The 13,698-nt window shown below is 33.0% G+C and overlaps 1 protein-coding gene across 6 annotated transcripts; it reads right to left on the bottom strand.

The window, feature by feature from the left end:
• Positions 1–667: 667 nt before the first annotated feature.
• Positions 668–12,807, bottom strand: LOC724520. Of its 6 annotated transcripts, none has more exons than XM_026442846.1 (21): positions 12,615–12,806; positions 12,248–12,391; positions 10,786–10,858; positions 10,198–10,319; positions 9,602–9,687; positions 8,851–9,112; positions 8,500–8,629; positions 8,263–8,414; positions 7,844–8,119; positions 7,164–7,475; positions 6,923–7,018; positions 6,021–6,786; positions 4,902–5,476; positions 4,204–4,382; positions 3,828–3,976; positions 3,212–3,358; positions 3,038–3,127; positions 2,258–2,639; positions 1,747–1,916; positions 1,532–1,675; positions 668–948 (listed from the first exon to the last, which is right to left on the bottom strand). In XM_026442846.1, exons 4-21 carry the CDS (start codon positions 10,268–10,270, stop codon positions 744–746), a joined length of 4,194 nt encoding a protein of 1,397 aa, XP_026298631.1. In that variant the 5' UTR covers positions 10,271–10,319; positions 10,786–10,858; positions 12,248–12,391; positions 12,615–12,806; the 3' UTR covers positions 668–743. The 6 variants fall into 6 exon arrangements, with proteins under 6 accessions (XP_026298631.1, XP_026298633.1, XP_026298635.1 ...); XM_026442848.1 differs by having other exon boundaries at positions 10,786–10,868; XM_026442850.1 differs by having other exon boundaries at positions 3,837–3,976; positions 12,615–12,805.
• Between the last annotated feature and the right edge of the window lie 891 nt (positions 12,808–13,698).

The following is a 13,698-nucleotide window of genomic DNA, read 5'->3' on the forward strand; positions in this document are numbered from 1 at the left end:
GATGATTTATAATTTTTAAAATTCAATTCAAAAAACAATTGCTGTTTTTATCAGAAAATAAATTAGAGGATTAGACAAGGAAGATTTTAAATTTTACTTTTTTCTATAAGATTTATCAATTATTATTATTATCATTATTTTTAATAGATTATTGAAGATCGCATTCTAAACATTTTTTTATGATTGCTAAATTTTTGAATATCTTTCAGATTTCTTTAAAAAAAAAAAAAATTAACGCTAAATAATATATAAATATCGCTCTTCAGGAAAGCAACGAGTCAATATACAATCATATTGTATCTCTATATAAGAGTTTGAACAATAGATAAAGAGAATAATCTTGACTCATAGTAAACCAATGACAGTATCGACATGGCAGTCGTAGCTGGCAGTGGTCAGTGAATTTGACTAGCTGTGACATGTTTGAAAATGGAAAGAATAGAAGAGAAAGAAATAATAGAGAAAGGACAATCTAATATTTCGAAGATCGATGACGAACTCTATAAATAATTCATTGATCAAATTATTACAACAATATTATATAGCAAGTATTTTTAAATTCTAATATTCATTGAGATTAAATTTTGTCAAAAGAATCGATGACAATTTTATCCAAATTTTCCTTTGATTACAATAGAAAAAACCCATTCACGTCTCTATTTCTCTATATTTTCAAGTCTCGAATGTTGGACTAACGCCAAGTTCACGTTTTGAGAAGGAGAATATTTAACGAGATTTGATCTTCACATAAGATGGAAGTTATCATCGAGGACGGGTTTAGGGGACGAGCAACGAGCAACCTCGAACAATGATGGATCGGTGTAGATCGGTTCGCTAGGGTCAAAGCCGGTTCTTCTACTGGATGACAATCCTACTGCGCCTTCCAGAGCGGTCGATGACGAACTCACGCGTTGACCGATCACGTTACTCATTGATCGGGAGATCGACCTGTGGATCGAACGAATATACATCAACTTCAGGTAATATATTGGTGAATAAATATCAAATTTCAGGTTGGAAGTATTAAGGGGGCATTAAATCATTTGTCAAACATGAATGACGTTTTTGAATAAACCTTGATACTATTATATTTATAATAGAAAATGTATAGGAGATATTTTTTTTTGCTAAAAAATAGGATTTAAAAATTCAATTTTTGGGAAATTTATTTATTTTTAATTGCTTGACTTTTTCTTTAAGAGAGTTTTTAGATTTGTTTTCAATGTTATAATTTATATGCAATATAAAGTTATTTTATTTCTTTCAAGGATTATGTCTTTTGTTGAATCTCAGATTGATAAGTACTTTTAAAATTATTATACGATAATTATAATAATTATCGATAAAAAATGATTACCACATCATAATTTATATAACATATAATTAATTTCCATATATTTGCACTTGGTAATCAAAATAAGATAAGTTTTCTAGATAACTCTTTTAATTAAATATCTTAATTAATTTTAATATTGATAAAGGTGTTTTTAAAAATTATGAAATATTGTAAACTATATAAACGATTACGTACGTAGATTGAAATGGTTTTTGAAGACCCGATCTTAAAAAAGAGAAATTGTTAGCACGACTACTGTAAGCATCGTCCGAATGATTGCTTCGATTACATGCTTTGTCAACTCTGCGATTCTTTGTGATTATTGCGTAAGCATATTTTCTGAAACAGTTTATACAAATTAATTTACTTTTATAAACATATTAATTAACATATCAAAGATAAATTTATACCTGTATATCAACATGGATAACAATACCACGGATGCTAAAAGTACTACCAGCACTGCCACTGCTGTTACTAGTCCATAATATTCGTTAGGAGTTATACAGACATTCTCCATTATAGTAGTTTGTTTTTCGACCACAGTTTCTTCATCAATATCCATCCTCGAGTCCAAAACCTGCAACTCGTTTATACACATTTTTCTTTTATTTTTGAAACGTGCTTATATTAAATTTCTTGTTTTAATTTATTTCATTAGTGGGAAGAAAGAAGAAAATATATATATTCAAGGTTTCCAAGATTTATAACAAATGATTTGAAATATAAAGTTAAATATTGTATAATTTAAAAATAATTATTTTCATTTCATTTAATTTAGAAATAGGACAATGAAGAAAAAAATTTCCATTATAATAATCGTCTCAATTATTCTAATGATAATTTAAAAGGAATTATTTTTTTAATATCGTTATAAATTTAATATTGTTTGCTTTCTTTTTATTTCTTTTTCTTTTTTACCTCGATCATTTCTCTCACGTGCTCCTCCTCCTCCTCTTCCTCCTCCGCCTCTTCTTCTTTGGCGACAGTGTCTTCGACGAGGAACGTCGAATTCGAGGATGTGTCATTTGTATTATTCTCTGTTATAATGCTTATTTCGTTTTCCTCAGCGATCGTGTCATTTTGCGACAGGTCTCTTCGACGCCTTCCAAAGGATGGTTCGCTCCTTCCGGTACCACCCGAGCAATAAGCTGGTTGACAACCGTCTCGACATGTTCGCACTGTCGCCTCGAATACCAAGAAATTGGATTCAGGGATTTTGAAAGCGTTGAAACGTGCTTCGAGGCTGTCACCATCTCGCAAACGGTCTAATCCAGGGAACACGTAATTGTCTACTGGGCAACTGTGTGAACAAATTGAATATTTTATTTTTGAAAAGATTTTTGATTATTTTTAAATATTTGTTGGAGTAAATTATTAAATTTAAATGAATCAAGTTTCTCAAATTGAATTAAATAGATTAGGTAAATAACTTTGGTTTATCAAGATGGATAATTTTATTAGATAAATTAAATAGATCAAGAAGAAAAAATACATATAAGCTTAAGTAAATAAATTAGATAAGTTTAAGTAAATAGTAGGATGGCAAATTATAATAGTAAACTAAATTAAAATGTTTATGTGAATAAATAGTGAACAAATCAATTTCAAGATGATTTAAAAATACAACACAAAAAAAAATTTGATACCATTTAATAAAATTTGACAAATAATAATAATTTACAATAATATAACACTTACCCATATCTATCTATAAGTTGAACACTTCTTCCTGAATATGGATCCCTTGCTATGACATTAGTAGCAAAAATGTCAGTTACATAATTGTATCTATAAAAAATATTATCAAAGAATTACATTTAATTTTTTTAAAATAAATCAATTGATATTAAAAGAAAAATAAATGTTACGTACCCATCTTGTGCTTCTAGCCTAAATGTGAGTGGATCTCCAACAGCAATAGTCGTCGTAGGCCTGCCCTGATATAAAATCAGCAAACGCACTCGAGAACTCAGAGTATTTTCTGCTGGAAGGTACTCGATTGGGATTGGAGACCCTGATCTACACAAGATAAATATTTTTTCTTATTTCAAGCAGTAATGATATTATTTTTCTTATTGAAAATTTTTAAAAAAATTATTTAGATATTATACAATTATCTTATAATTATCAATACTTAAAATATCATTTAGCATTTCTAATTTTAACATTGTAATATAAGTTCTAACATAACAAAATCTACAAATCATTGAAATATATTTTTTAAAAATTATTATTCCCATTTGTTTCAAACAAATCAATTATAGGATATTTTCTAAATTTTCTCATAAACAATCTTTATATTCAGGATCAAATGATTTTCAACGAGGAAATTCCAGAGGTATTAAAATAAATTAATCAAGTGTGCTTGCACCAGGATTCATGCGGTAAAGGAATGCGGTACATTTTGCATTCCAAATTAGTTGACCGTCGGTCGGACTGTTTAATTAAGTGTACCGGGTGCAAGACACGGTTTCTCAATCGATATGACCTGGCATACCCGGCACCGATGTAGCCGGATGTGACGACAGCTTCGCCAGGGCCTCGAAATAGACAGGTGAGATTGAAACGTTTATCCCTTCCGGTTTGCACGTAGTCTGAGAATTGTACTACGACGATGTTCGTCATTGTATCACCGTACTGCAATTGCAAGTCGAATTTATTAAAAAAATAAAAGATATAAGATAAAAATTTTGATTCTTTTTAAATAAAATATCTAAAAATTTTAATTCAATTAATTGTAAATGAGAGATCTCAAAAATTGTTTGATTTCTCAAAAAAAAAAAAGAAGAAGAAGAAGAAGAAGAGGAAATGAGATCTTTTCAAGAATGTTTTTTGAAAAAGCAGCGATAAAACAAGCTTCTTACTCTTTGAGTGCCGCATTCGGGATAACCCTGGGGACCACTGATTCGAAGAACGTTCACAGTTCCTCCATTTCCACGGAAGAAGCAGCGATCGTAATAGCCATAAGTGTAAATCCGACCAATGAATCCTTCCGGTGTCCTTAAAGTAAATTCCATCCCGTCTTCGCTACACACTTGACTCACTAAAACGACCAGAAACATAATTTACTTGTCCTTCATCGATTTTTATTCAACAAATCGTAAATATTAATTAAATGTAACACACAGAAGGGAAACAATCTCATGGAGACCTACAATTTGATTTCTGAAAACTCAAACTATAATTATACATCTTTCTATTAAAATTGAGAATTAAAAGAAAAAGAAAAATAAAGTTGATCAATTTTAAAATCAAATCAAAAAATCAATTTTTCATTCTTCTCATTTCTAATTTTCAGAAGAAATATTCAAGAGTCTTCCACATTGATCAGAAATCAAAGGAGAATCGATATCAACGGATGTGACCAAGCAACAAAAAGTAAAAAAAAAGTTGATCTTGGAAATAACAGACGGTTTATTTGATTAAACACAGTCCAGGTGACAATAACTGTACAATAATTCAAAGGTGTCGTATCAATAACGCCTGTAATATGGATCAGCTGCGTAAAGATCGCTCCACGTGATCCACGTAGATGTCGTCCAGGGTCTCCTACGACGCTTACCGTCGAGACACTCCGTATCGGCTCCCTGTCTCCCGTTGTTCCTCTCGTAGAAGTCGTAATCGGACCCCGTGTCATAGTACACAGGATTGCCCATGTCCATGTCTCTGGAGTCGCGGTCGCTCAGCTCGCAGTTGTCTCTTTCGGCCCCGTAGGGCGCCGCGTAAGGCCGATAATTGAAAGATCTGCACACGAAGTCCCTGGCGTCCGCGCACTCCCTTTCACACTGGGCCAGCGAGGAAGCTGTCGTGTATCGTCTGACGAATGGTTTACGGACCCTGGTGTGGGGACCAACTTGGCGAAAGTTGTCCTGTTCGTCGCATCTGGACACCAATGGCGGCCGACCGATGATGGGGCCACCACTGGTCCCGAAAGGTCGTGAATTGTACACCCCACCCTCGCCTATGTAACCACCACCGATTATTCCACCTTCGTTGCTGTAACCACCGTAGCCCAGAGGACGTGTGGGCCCTCCATACGGATTACGGTCTGGATGAGCCTGGGGATGAGCCTGGGGACCATATACGTCGTCCACAGGGTAAGTTGGGGAGTATCCTCCGTGTGACGAAGGTGGAAATCTGCGTGAAATTGTAGGTGAATTAGGTGGTTAGAAAGATTGAACGTATGATAGTTGATTTCTCATGAGAAAGTAGAATATTTGTAGCTTGGAAGATAGAATTGAAGTTATAATATATGTTTTGTAGTTGAGTAGAAAGTTTTGTGGAGAAACAAGTTGCTTGTAATTTGGATTTAATAAGATTGGAAGTGTATATATTTTATATTATATATATAGATTATTATATAGTAATATAAATGTATATAGTAATTAGTATATAATTATTATATTATATATTATATATATAATAATTATAGACAGATTTTGTGCAGATGTAAATTATTACTTGTAACACAAGCTGGATTAATTAATTGGAATAATTGAAAGAATACATTGGAGCAAAGATTTTGTGAAGTAAGTGAATAGGAATTGAAAATGAGAGGTAAATTAATTGAGATAGTTTAAAAATGCGTGTATTGAAACATTATATAAATCATCTTCACTTAATTTCAACAATTGTTCCTCTTTAAAAAAAATCAATAAAAGCGTTTCCTCCATTAACTTACCGATTAGGGTAAATATCCTTGTCAGGATACCTTTCACTAACGGGATACCGGTCAAGAGAAGGTCTGGCACCTCCCAGACCCGATGGATATCGATCCAAGGGATCCTCAGGAATAGGATATCTGTCTATGGTGTTGGGATACCGATCATTGTCGGTTGGATAACGACCCGGAGATATTGGATATCGACTACCAATCCCACTAGGATATCTGCTACCACTTGTTGGATATCTGTCTATTCCGGGATCAGAAATAGGGTATCGGTCGGGGTGAATAGGACGGCGATCGCCACCTCTGTTTGGATATCGATCAGGAATTGGATACCTGTCCGAAGATGGATACCGATCTATTGTTGGATAACGATCGTTAACAGGGAAACGATCACTGATCGGATATCGATCAATAGGATCTGGAAACGTATCACCTGCTGCTCCAATTGGATATTGCCCATTCAGAGGATACCTGTCTGGATATCTATCTCCTGGATAACGATCGGGATAACGATCTGGATATTTATCGGCAAATTTGTCAGGATATTTAGAGGGATAACGGTCTGGATATTTGTCAGGATATTTGTCAGGATATTTGTCGGGATATTGGTCCGGATATCTGTTAGGATATCGGTCTGGATAACGTTCTGGATAACGATCCGGATATCGGTCTGGATATCTGCTTGGATATCGATCCGGATAACGATCCGGATAACGATCCGGATATCGATCTGGCTTCACGCTGCTGCTGAATCCTTTGTCGTAATCTTCTGGATAACCTGCGTTGGAGATAGGAAATTTATTTCTATTCGAATGTCTGATAATTTTTAGATCGTATTTTTTAATTAAATGTGACAAAGAAGTTGTTGTATAAATTGAATCATAACAAGAGTATTAAATTTGTCATTAGTTTACCGGGTCTTCCTAGAGAAGGTCGACCAAAATTCGTGTCCTGTCCCAAAGGATCTGGCCTGTACCCTGGACTGTCTCGATCTCCATCCAAATATTGATCTATTCATATATAATCATTAATATTATGAAAATATACGAACAATTCTTGTTCTATCCGATAATCTATCATTTTTATCTTGACAAATATTTTATTCTCTTAATAGTCAGAGACGAAATTACATTTAGATGAAGAAAGATCACTCACGCATAAGATTCTCGTAATAATCGTATTCCGCATCGTAGATGATCCTGCGCCCGTCTCGTTGGTTGAACCGACTCAATTGACACGTGTGAAGATGTTCCGAGTACACGGCGCTTCGACATTGGAAGCTGGTCTGTCGAAGACACTCGTCGAGGCACTCGCTCAGGCTACGCCCAGTTATCTCAGAATGAAATTCAGTGCTCAAACGAGAATTTCGATAACGCTGGAACGCCGTATCTGGTCGTCGCCCATCGGAGAAAAGATGCGACGAGGGGCTGCTGTCCGGATATTCGGAGCCACGTGCTATGGATGGATCTACGCTTCGTAAGTGGATATTGGTAAAGTGTCGTGAAGTATTAATCGATCGTTTCACTGTTACTTTACTTTGGACTTTGTCAGAAAAATAGTCAGACGCTCTCATCTTTTGTAAAATCCTTTCTTCTCAAAGTTTGGATTTAGATATTATTGTTTTTGTTAAAATGTAAAAATGTTTTGATCTTCTAGATTGATATTTAGAATTTTATATTTTTGTGCTTAGATTGTAGCATTTAGTAGCTTTCATTGTAACATAAATGTTTGTTATAAATAACATTTGATTTGTATAATTCTAATGGTTAAATTTTTGGTGTAAATTAATCGATGAAAAATTTTGAATGAAATTAGTGATTGTATAATATACTTACGATTATCTAAGCAAACAAGATCATAGAAATGGTGGCTGGGGCTGCTGCTTATTCCTATATCGTCTTTTTGAGAAACGGAATCTTCTTCAGAAATGACACATTGCCTCGTTTGCTCGTCGAATTCGACGCTACGACAGAAGTATTTCTCCGCTCTGAGACAAAGGGCTTGACACTCGTCTAAGGTAAGATTCGTATAAATGTCGACTTCGAATGGTCCTCGAAGGCGTTTGTTCTCTTCTTTGACGAATACAGTTAACCCATCGCAACGGCGTTCCGCTGAAGAAGAAATTTACAAAATTATTCGGTGAAAAGTGATAGATTGTAAATATTCAATATTTAAATAATTTGAATATTTTTTTTTATCAATTATAAAATCATTAATTTTCAGAAAGAAATATAATAATATTAATTGTAAGCACCATTCAGACAAGTGTTTTCAAGGTAATCAGAATTTGGATCATCCTCTAATAATTCAGGATGCGTTCTTCTAGTAAAACGGCTCAGAGCACAGCTTCTTAGAGCAGTGTCGTAGGTTGCAGATCGACAAATGAAACTGAATTCATTCAGACATCTTCAAAATGTAAGGAAAAATTTTTATTTATATTAAATTTAATATAAATTTAATCATATATACATATATTTTAATTTTATTGTACCTATCCTCACAGTCTGTTCTATTTGCTGCACTAACTTCCTTGATGTCTGTTAATGGTAATTTCAGTTTCTTCCTGGGATGTCTCTCGTAAACGTAACGCCGATTTGGACATTCTCTTTCTATCCTATCAGCTTCACAAAAGAATACGAATTGAAATATTTGATCAGAAAAAGATACAAGGTTTTTTCCTTAATTAAAAGAAATAATAAATTTAATTTAATTCATATGATTTCATCAATGAGTTAATTGATTCTTTTTCTATAGAGTTAAAAATTATTGAGAAAGGAGATGAAAAGTTAAAATGATGGTCTGTTTCATAATATTCAGAGAATCATTGAGGAAATACTCTTACAGCCAAGACAAACTTCTGTAAAATGAACGCTGTTTGGAACCAGCATTAGATTTCCAATTCCTTCTGGTTGCGCCTGTTCCCTCGTTAAATAGCAAGTGCTTTCTTCATATTCAGCAGCTCCGCTGAAAGAAGCTATTCTGCTACCCGGTTGAAAATCGAAGCTCGTGCAAGCACGAACTAAATTGTTTGTTGCTGTTCTATCCCGTAGACATAATTCTTGACATTTTTCCAAGACTCTAAATGGTGGTGCAGAATCTCGTACCTAAGATAAATTAATTATTAGCAGGAATAATATTTTTAGATAATTTATTATAATTATTATTTTTATGAAAGATACAATATTAAAATAATTCTTCCTTTAGAAAAAAAAAAATTTTATTGTAAAAGAGAAATACTATTTTTTGAAAAATTTTATTAATTTTAATTACAAATAAGAAAAACTTTTAAAAATTTCTTCATCCACATTCAAGCTTCTTTGTTTCAAATTTTAATTTTAATGTTTATTAAAGAAAATCCATCATTTTTAGTTGCAAGGTAACTATTTCAAACAAAGATCATGCAATTACAATAAACCAAAGTATAATTCCAAAATTCTTTCATCCTTCTAGATCCATCAGATTTTACCGCTACACAAAAACTGTGTTTCAAGCTTTTAGAATAGTTTTCTCGAGCTAGGTTGAATATTTGAAAACCGGCGTCGACGCGGGAGGCCAGAGAGATAGGTAAATATTTCGCGAAACATTTTATATACCACATCATCGTCGAAACCCTGAAGCTGTTGGTCCGGAAGTCTCTCGTAAACGACTCGACCCAAACCGCCATTACACGTTGTTTGCCCTGAAAACACATCAATTCTTTCGTTATTTCATCTATTCACCGTTCGACCATTTTCCTTCCTCTTTTTATTCTTTCTAGTTATTTTCTCGTATAATGGATATTATTTATTTCCTCTTCTCTCCCGTGCAATAAAAATCAGGTTACTTCCTTTGGCCACCGATTGGCAGTCCGATTTTATCATTTTTTTTTCCTCCTTTTTTAAGTGGCACGTATATGGCGATACAATGGGACGAAACGCAATTTCACAAGTGACATCACTCTTTTTTGCGCCGCGTTCCATCATTAATTTCCGCGACCGCGATTCTCGCGAGCATGATTCAAAGACTTTTTTTTTCGGAACATGCTGGATGAGCTCATTAAATTGGAATTTTTCGCTTTGCTCGTTAAATTGGGATTTTTCTTTCTTTTCTTCTTCTTCTTCTTTTATTTTTACAATCAAATTTGCAAAGTAGAGAATGTAATAGATGGAATAATTTGTTAATTTTTGTTTAAGGATTGTTGAATAATTACCATTGACGACCACTCTCAACGTGGCGAGGACGGAGATGGATTGCAGAAGATTAGATATATTGGTTTTCTTCATTTTTAGTTATTTGGGCTCGGTATCAAGTAGTCATCCCAACGATTATACCCTAAAATCATTAATAAATCAAAGATATTTATTATTAACTTAGAAATCAATCTTATAAGGTATAATTTTTCATTCAATAATAATTTTGCTACATAAGACAAAATAATGTAATTTTGTAAAATTTCTTTATACCAAAATCTCAATAATTCATGTAATTAACATATTTTTTTTTTTTCAGAAAAAAGTCTATATTACACGGGATAACAATAATCGAAAAGATACCAGGCAACTAATAATGTAATGCTCGAAAGTTGGAAGCACGGTTGGTTGGGTTTACGGGCGTGTGCTGGCCCCTTGCCGCGTGCACGCGAGTAATCGTGGAAAAGGTTGACGGGGGTGCGAGAGTGTGGTGGTGTTCAGGGTGAGTGCAGCTCAGGAATTCCATAAAACCTTCTAGTGTCTCTGCGCGCTTTGAATAGATGTATCGAAACATCCAGGTGAAAATGTGTCTTCTGAGCCATGCTTACCTTTTCATAAGGAGAGATGTTTTACACCGATATCTTTCACGGGGGATATCTTCGATTTGCTCGTGTTCTAATGCTGAAAGAAGCTTTTTAAGTCTTTGATAAGATGTCAGGATATATGTGATCATATGTAAAAAAGATGGTATTAAAGGGAGAGACGATTTGATATTTTAATTTATATTTAATTTTTATATTTATATTTAATTTATATTTATTTTATTTATATTTAATTTATATTTAATTTATATTTATTTTATTTATATTTAATTTATATTTAATTATTATTTAATTTTTCTTTAATTCAAATTTTTAGTATAAAATAAAAGAAATAAAAAAATGAGACTGAGAAAAGAAAAAGAGTTTTAAGAAAAGACAAGTGCAGTATACTTCAATTAAGAAAATATCTTATTGTAATATTTTATTCTGTTAACTAAAAATCTATATAATTTTCAGCAACGGTAAATTATTATTCGTGTATATCTGCAAATGAAATACTATAATTGTACAAATTGCCAACCGCGGTGCACGTGTTTCTCCATTAAATGTACCAAACTTTGCACATGCACCACACAGAAACAGTACTTATTAATAATGTTACGGTTTATCACCTCCTATAATTATAGTTCTCTGGCCAAAGAGAATGAATGCTCGTTCGGTGGTTACAGTCGATGAGAGAAAATTATAGATTCGAGCCATTCATATGTAGATTGTAATACCACGTTGAAATAATATCGTTATAAATTGAATTTCGCGCAATCGTATTCACGTTTTAACAAACATATAGTACTTCTACAATTATTATAATAATAAAAGTTTGAAGTGGAACACGAAACGTCTATTGAAATCGATTGATTTATTAAACACATTATTATTATGTTTCATTAAAAAGTAAATACATATTAATGCGTATTTGTTATAGAATAAAGTAATGTTAATATATAGAATAAAGTAAAGAAGTGTATTTTTTAAAAGTAATCTCGTTAATAACTACAAAACAGAGATTTTTATCGCGATACCTTGAATAATAGATGATACGCAGATAACATTGTTGCGTGAGTGAAACAATATTCCTCAATTTGCGATATTAATTCTCATAGGATGTTGGATATTATAATTTCATTGTTGATTTTGTTGGGTTCTTTTTTGGAAGTAGTTAGTCAATTTTTGAAAATCCTTACAAATATATAAATTTTTTATTTAGTCTATTATTTTTAGATTTAAGAAATCATCTAATCTGTTTAATTCTTTAATTAAATTTACTAATTCTATCTCGACTTTTTACTAAAATTTTCATATTCTCTGTTTTCAGATCTCAGGACTTTTAGATTTCAAAACTCAATAAGCCCTGCTAAATCTACTACATATTGTCTAACATTTTAACTCAAGTTTTCAATTAAAAACTTTTTTTCTGGAATGTCTACACCTTCAAATAAACCACAATCTTCAATCAAACAATTATACTTACCCAGAGCAACAATAAACTCCACTTGAAGAGCAAACCGTATCGCGCAAGAATAATTTTCTTCTAATAATCTCTGATCTCGACTACAAAACGGACAAAACCGGTAACAAAATACATCTGAACGCGTCCATCCACCGCGAATGGCACCTGTAATCAAACTGACGGTCAAAATCAGTGCAAACCGTGGAAATAATGGATAACACCTGACCGGTCGCGGAGGGGAAGGGACGGCGTAGGAAGAATTGTTTCGATGAATGATTCTCTGGGCATAGACGATCCATAGGGGGCAGAATAGTGGAGGAGAGATAACACACAGGTGGTACACAGGCGCGGTGGGATCCCCACGTCCGATTTCTGGCCTTGTGCTCACCGGAAGCGGCTCCATTGTGTCCGGTTTCCGTGGGGCCATCCGGGAAAACGTTCGACGTGCGTGTAAACGGCGGGACCGTGGGTTCTCAAGCATCGTCATATCGTATTATTCCACGAGATATCACCATTATTTTCTCATTTATCTGAAATTAAAAGGATACTTTGAATATTATGAAATAAATCTTCAAGGGGATGAAGAAATATTCTCTATTTTATATTTGGAGTTTTAAGCTTAGGATTTATATGATTGTGGAATTATTCTAAATGGTGTATTCGCAAATGGACGACTCCCTCCCCTCCCCTTCCAGGGTTCTATGATTTTTCGTTTGAGAATCGATGCATTGGAGCATCGCTATGTCGGGTTGATTGTGTCGATGGACGATCGCCCGGTCGTTCGTAGCGGAATCATGGATTAGAGATTTCTACCTGAGGTCAACTAGGATGAATAACGAGCTGGGATACGTGATTTTTCGTGATCTGCCCACGCGGAGAAATTCGTTTGTTCTTTATTACTTCGCTATTTTTAGTCTGATTTTATTTTCATTCAAATCGTATCGAGAGCACAAAGAAAATAATTTGTTTTCCATGATTTTTAGATCGGTTTTCAATGGCAATAGTAATTCTCCAGTATTTAATCTTGTTGGTTAAATTAATTTTTGTTAATAGGTAAATTAGAAACAATTTTTTCGTGAAATTAGATAGCTTGTAATTATGTTTATATATTTGTTATAAAATACATTTAATTGTATTGGAATTAGAATATAGTTAGTTATGAAAAACTATGAATAGATAATTTATACTGATAGCAATATGCATGAATGATATAATCTATCGTGGTTTTTCCTAAGTGCAAGTTGTATTTTTTTCATAATTAAGACGTAACAATAATTCTTTTGTTTATAATGAAAAAACAATAAAATGAAAAATATTATTATTACGGTAGGTATTAATTCTTTATGATATTATTTTTATATTTAATTATTTCTTCATTCATATTTCTTTCCAGTTTATATTTATTATATTTTATTTAAACAATTATTAAACATTTTTTTTATTTTATTGTAAATATTATCTTGTTAAAATGT

The sequence above is a fragment of the Apis mellifera genome, linkage group LG9 (assembly GCF_003254395.2).
Source record: "Apis mellifera strain DH4 linkage group LG9, Amel_HAv3.1, whole genome shotgun sequence".
In the NCBI taxonomy this organism is placed as follows: Eukaryota; Metazoa; Arthropoda; class Insecta; order Hymenoptera; family Apidae; genus Apis; species Apis mellifera.

Coding starts and splice junctions, on each gene's coding strand:
- LOC724520 (XM_026442849.1), bottom strand. CDS start 10,270: ATGAAGAAAACCAATATATCTAATCTTCTGCAATCCATCTCCGTCCTC. Junction 4,383..4,901: donor CGATACGGAGTGTCTCGACG/GTAAGCGTCGTA, acceptor TGGTCGTTTTAG/TGAGTCAAGTGTGTAGCGAA. Junction 3,977..4,203: donor CCGAATGCGGCACTCAAAGA/GTAAGAAGCTTG, acceptor TTGCAATTGCAG/TACGGTGATACAATGACGAA.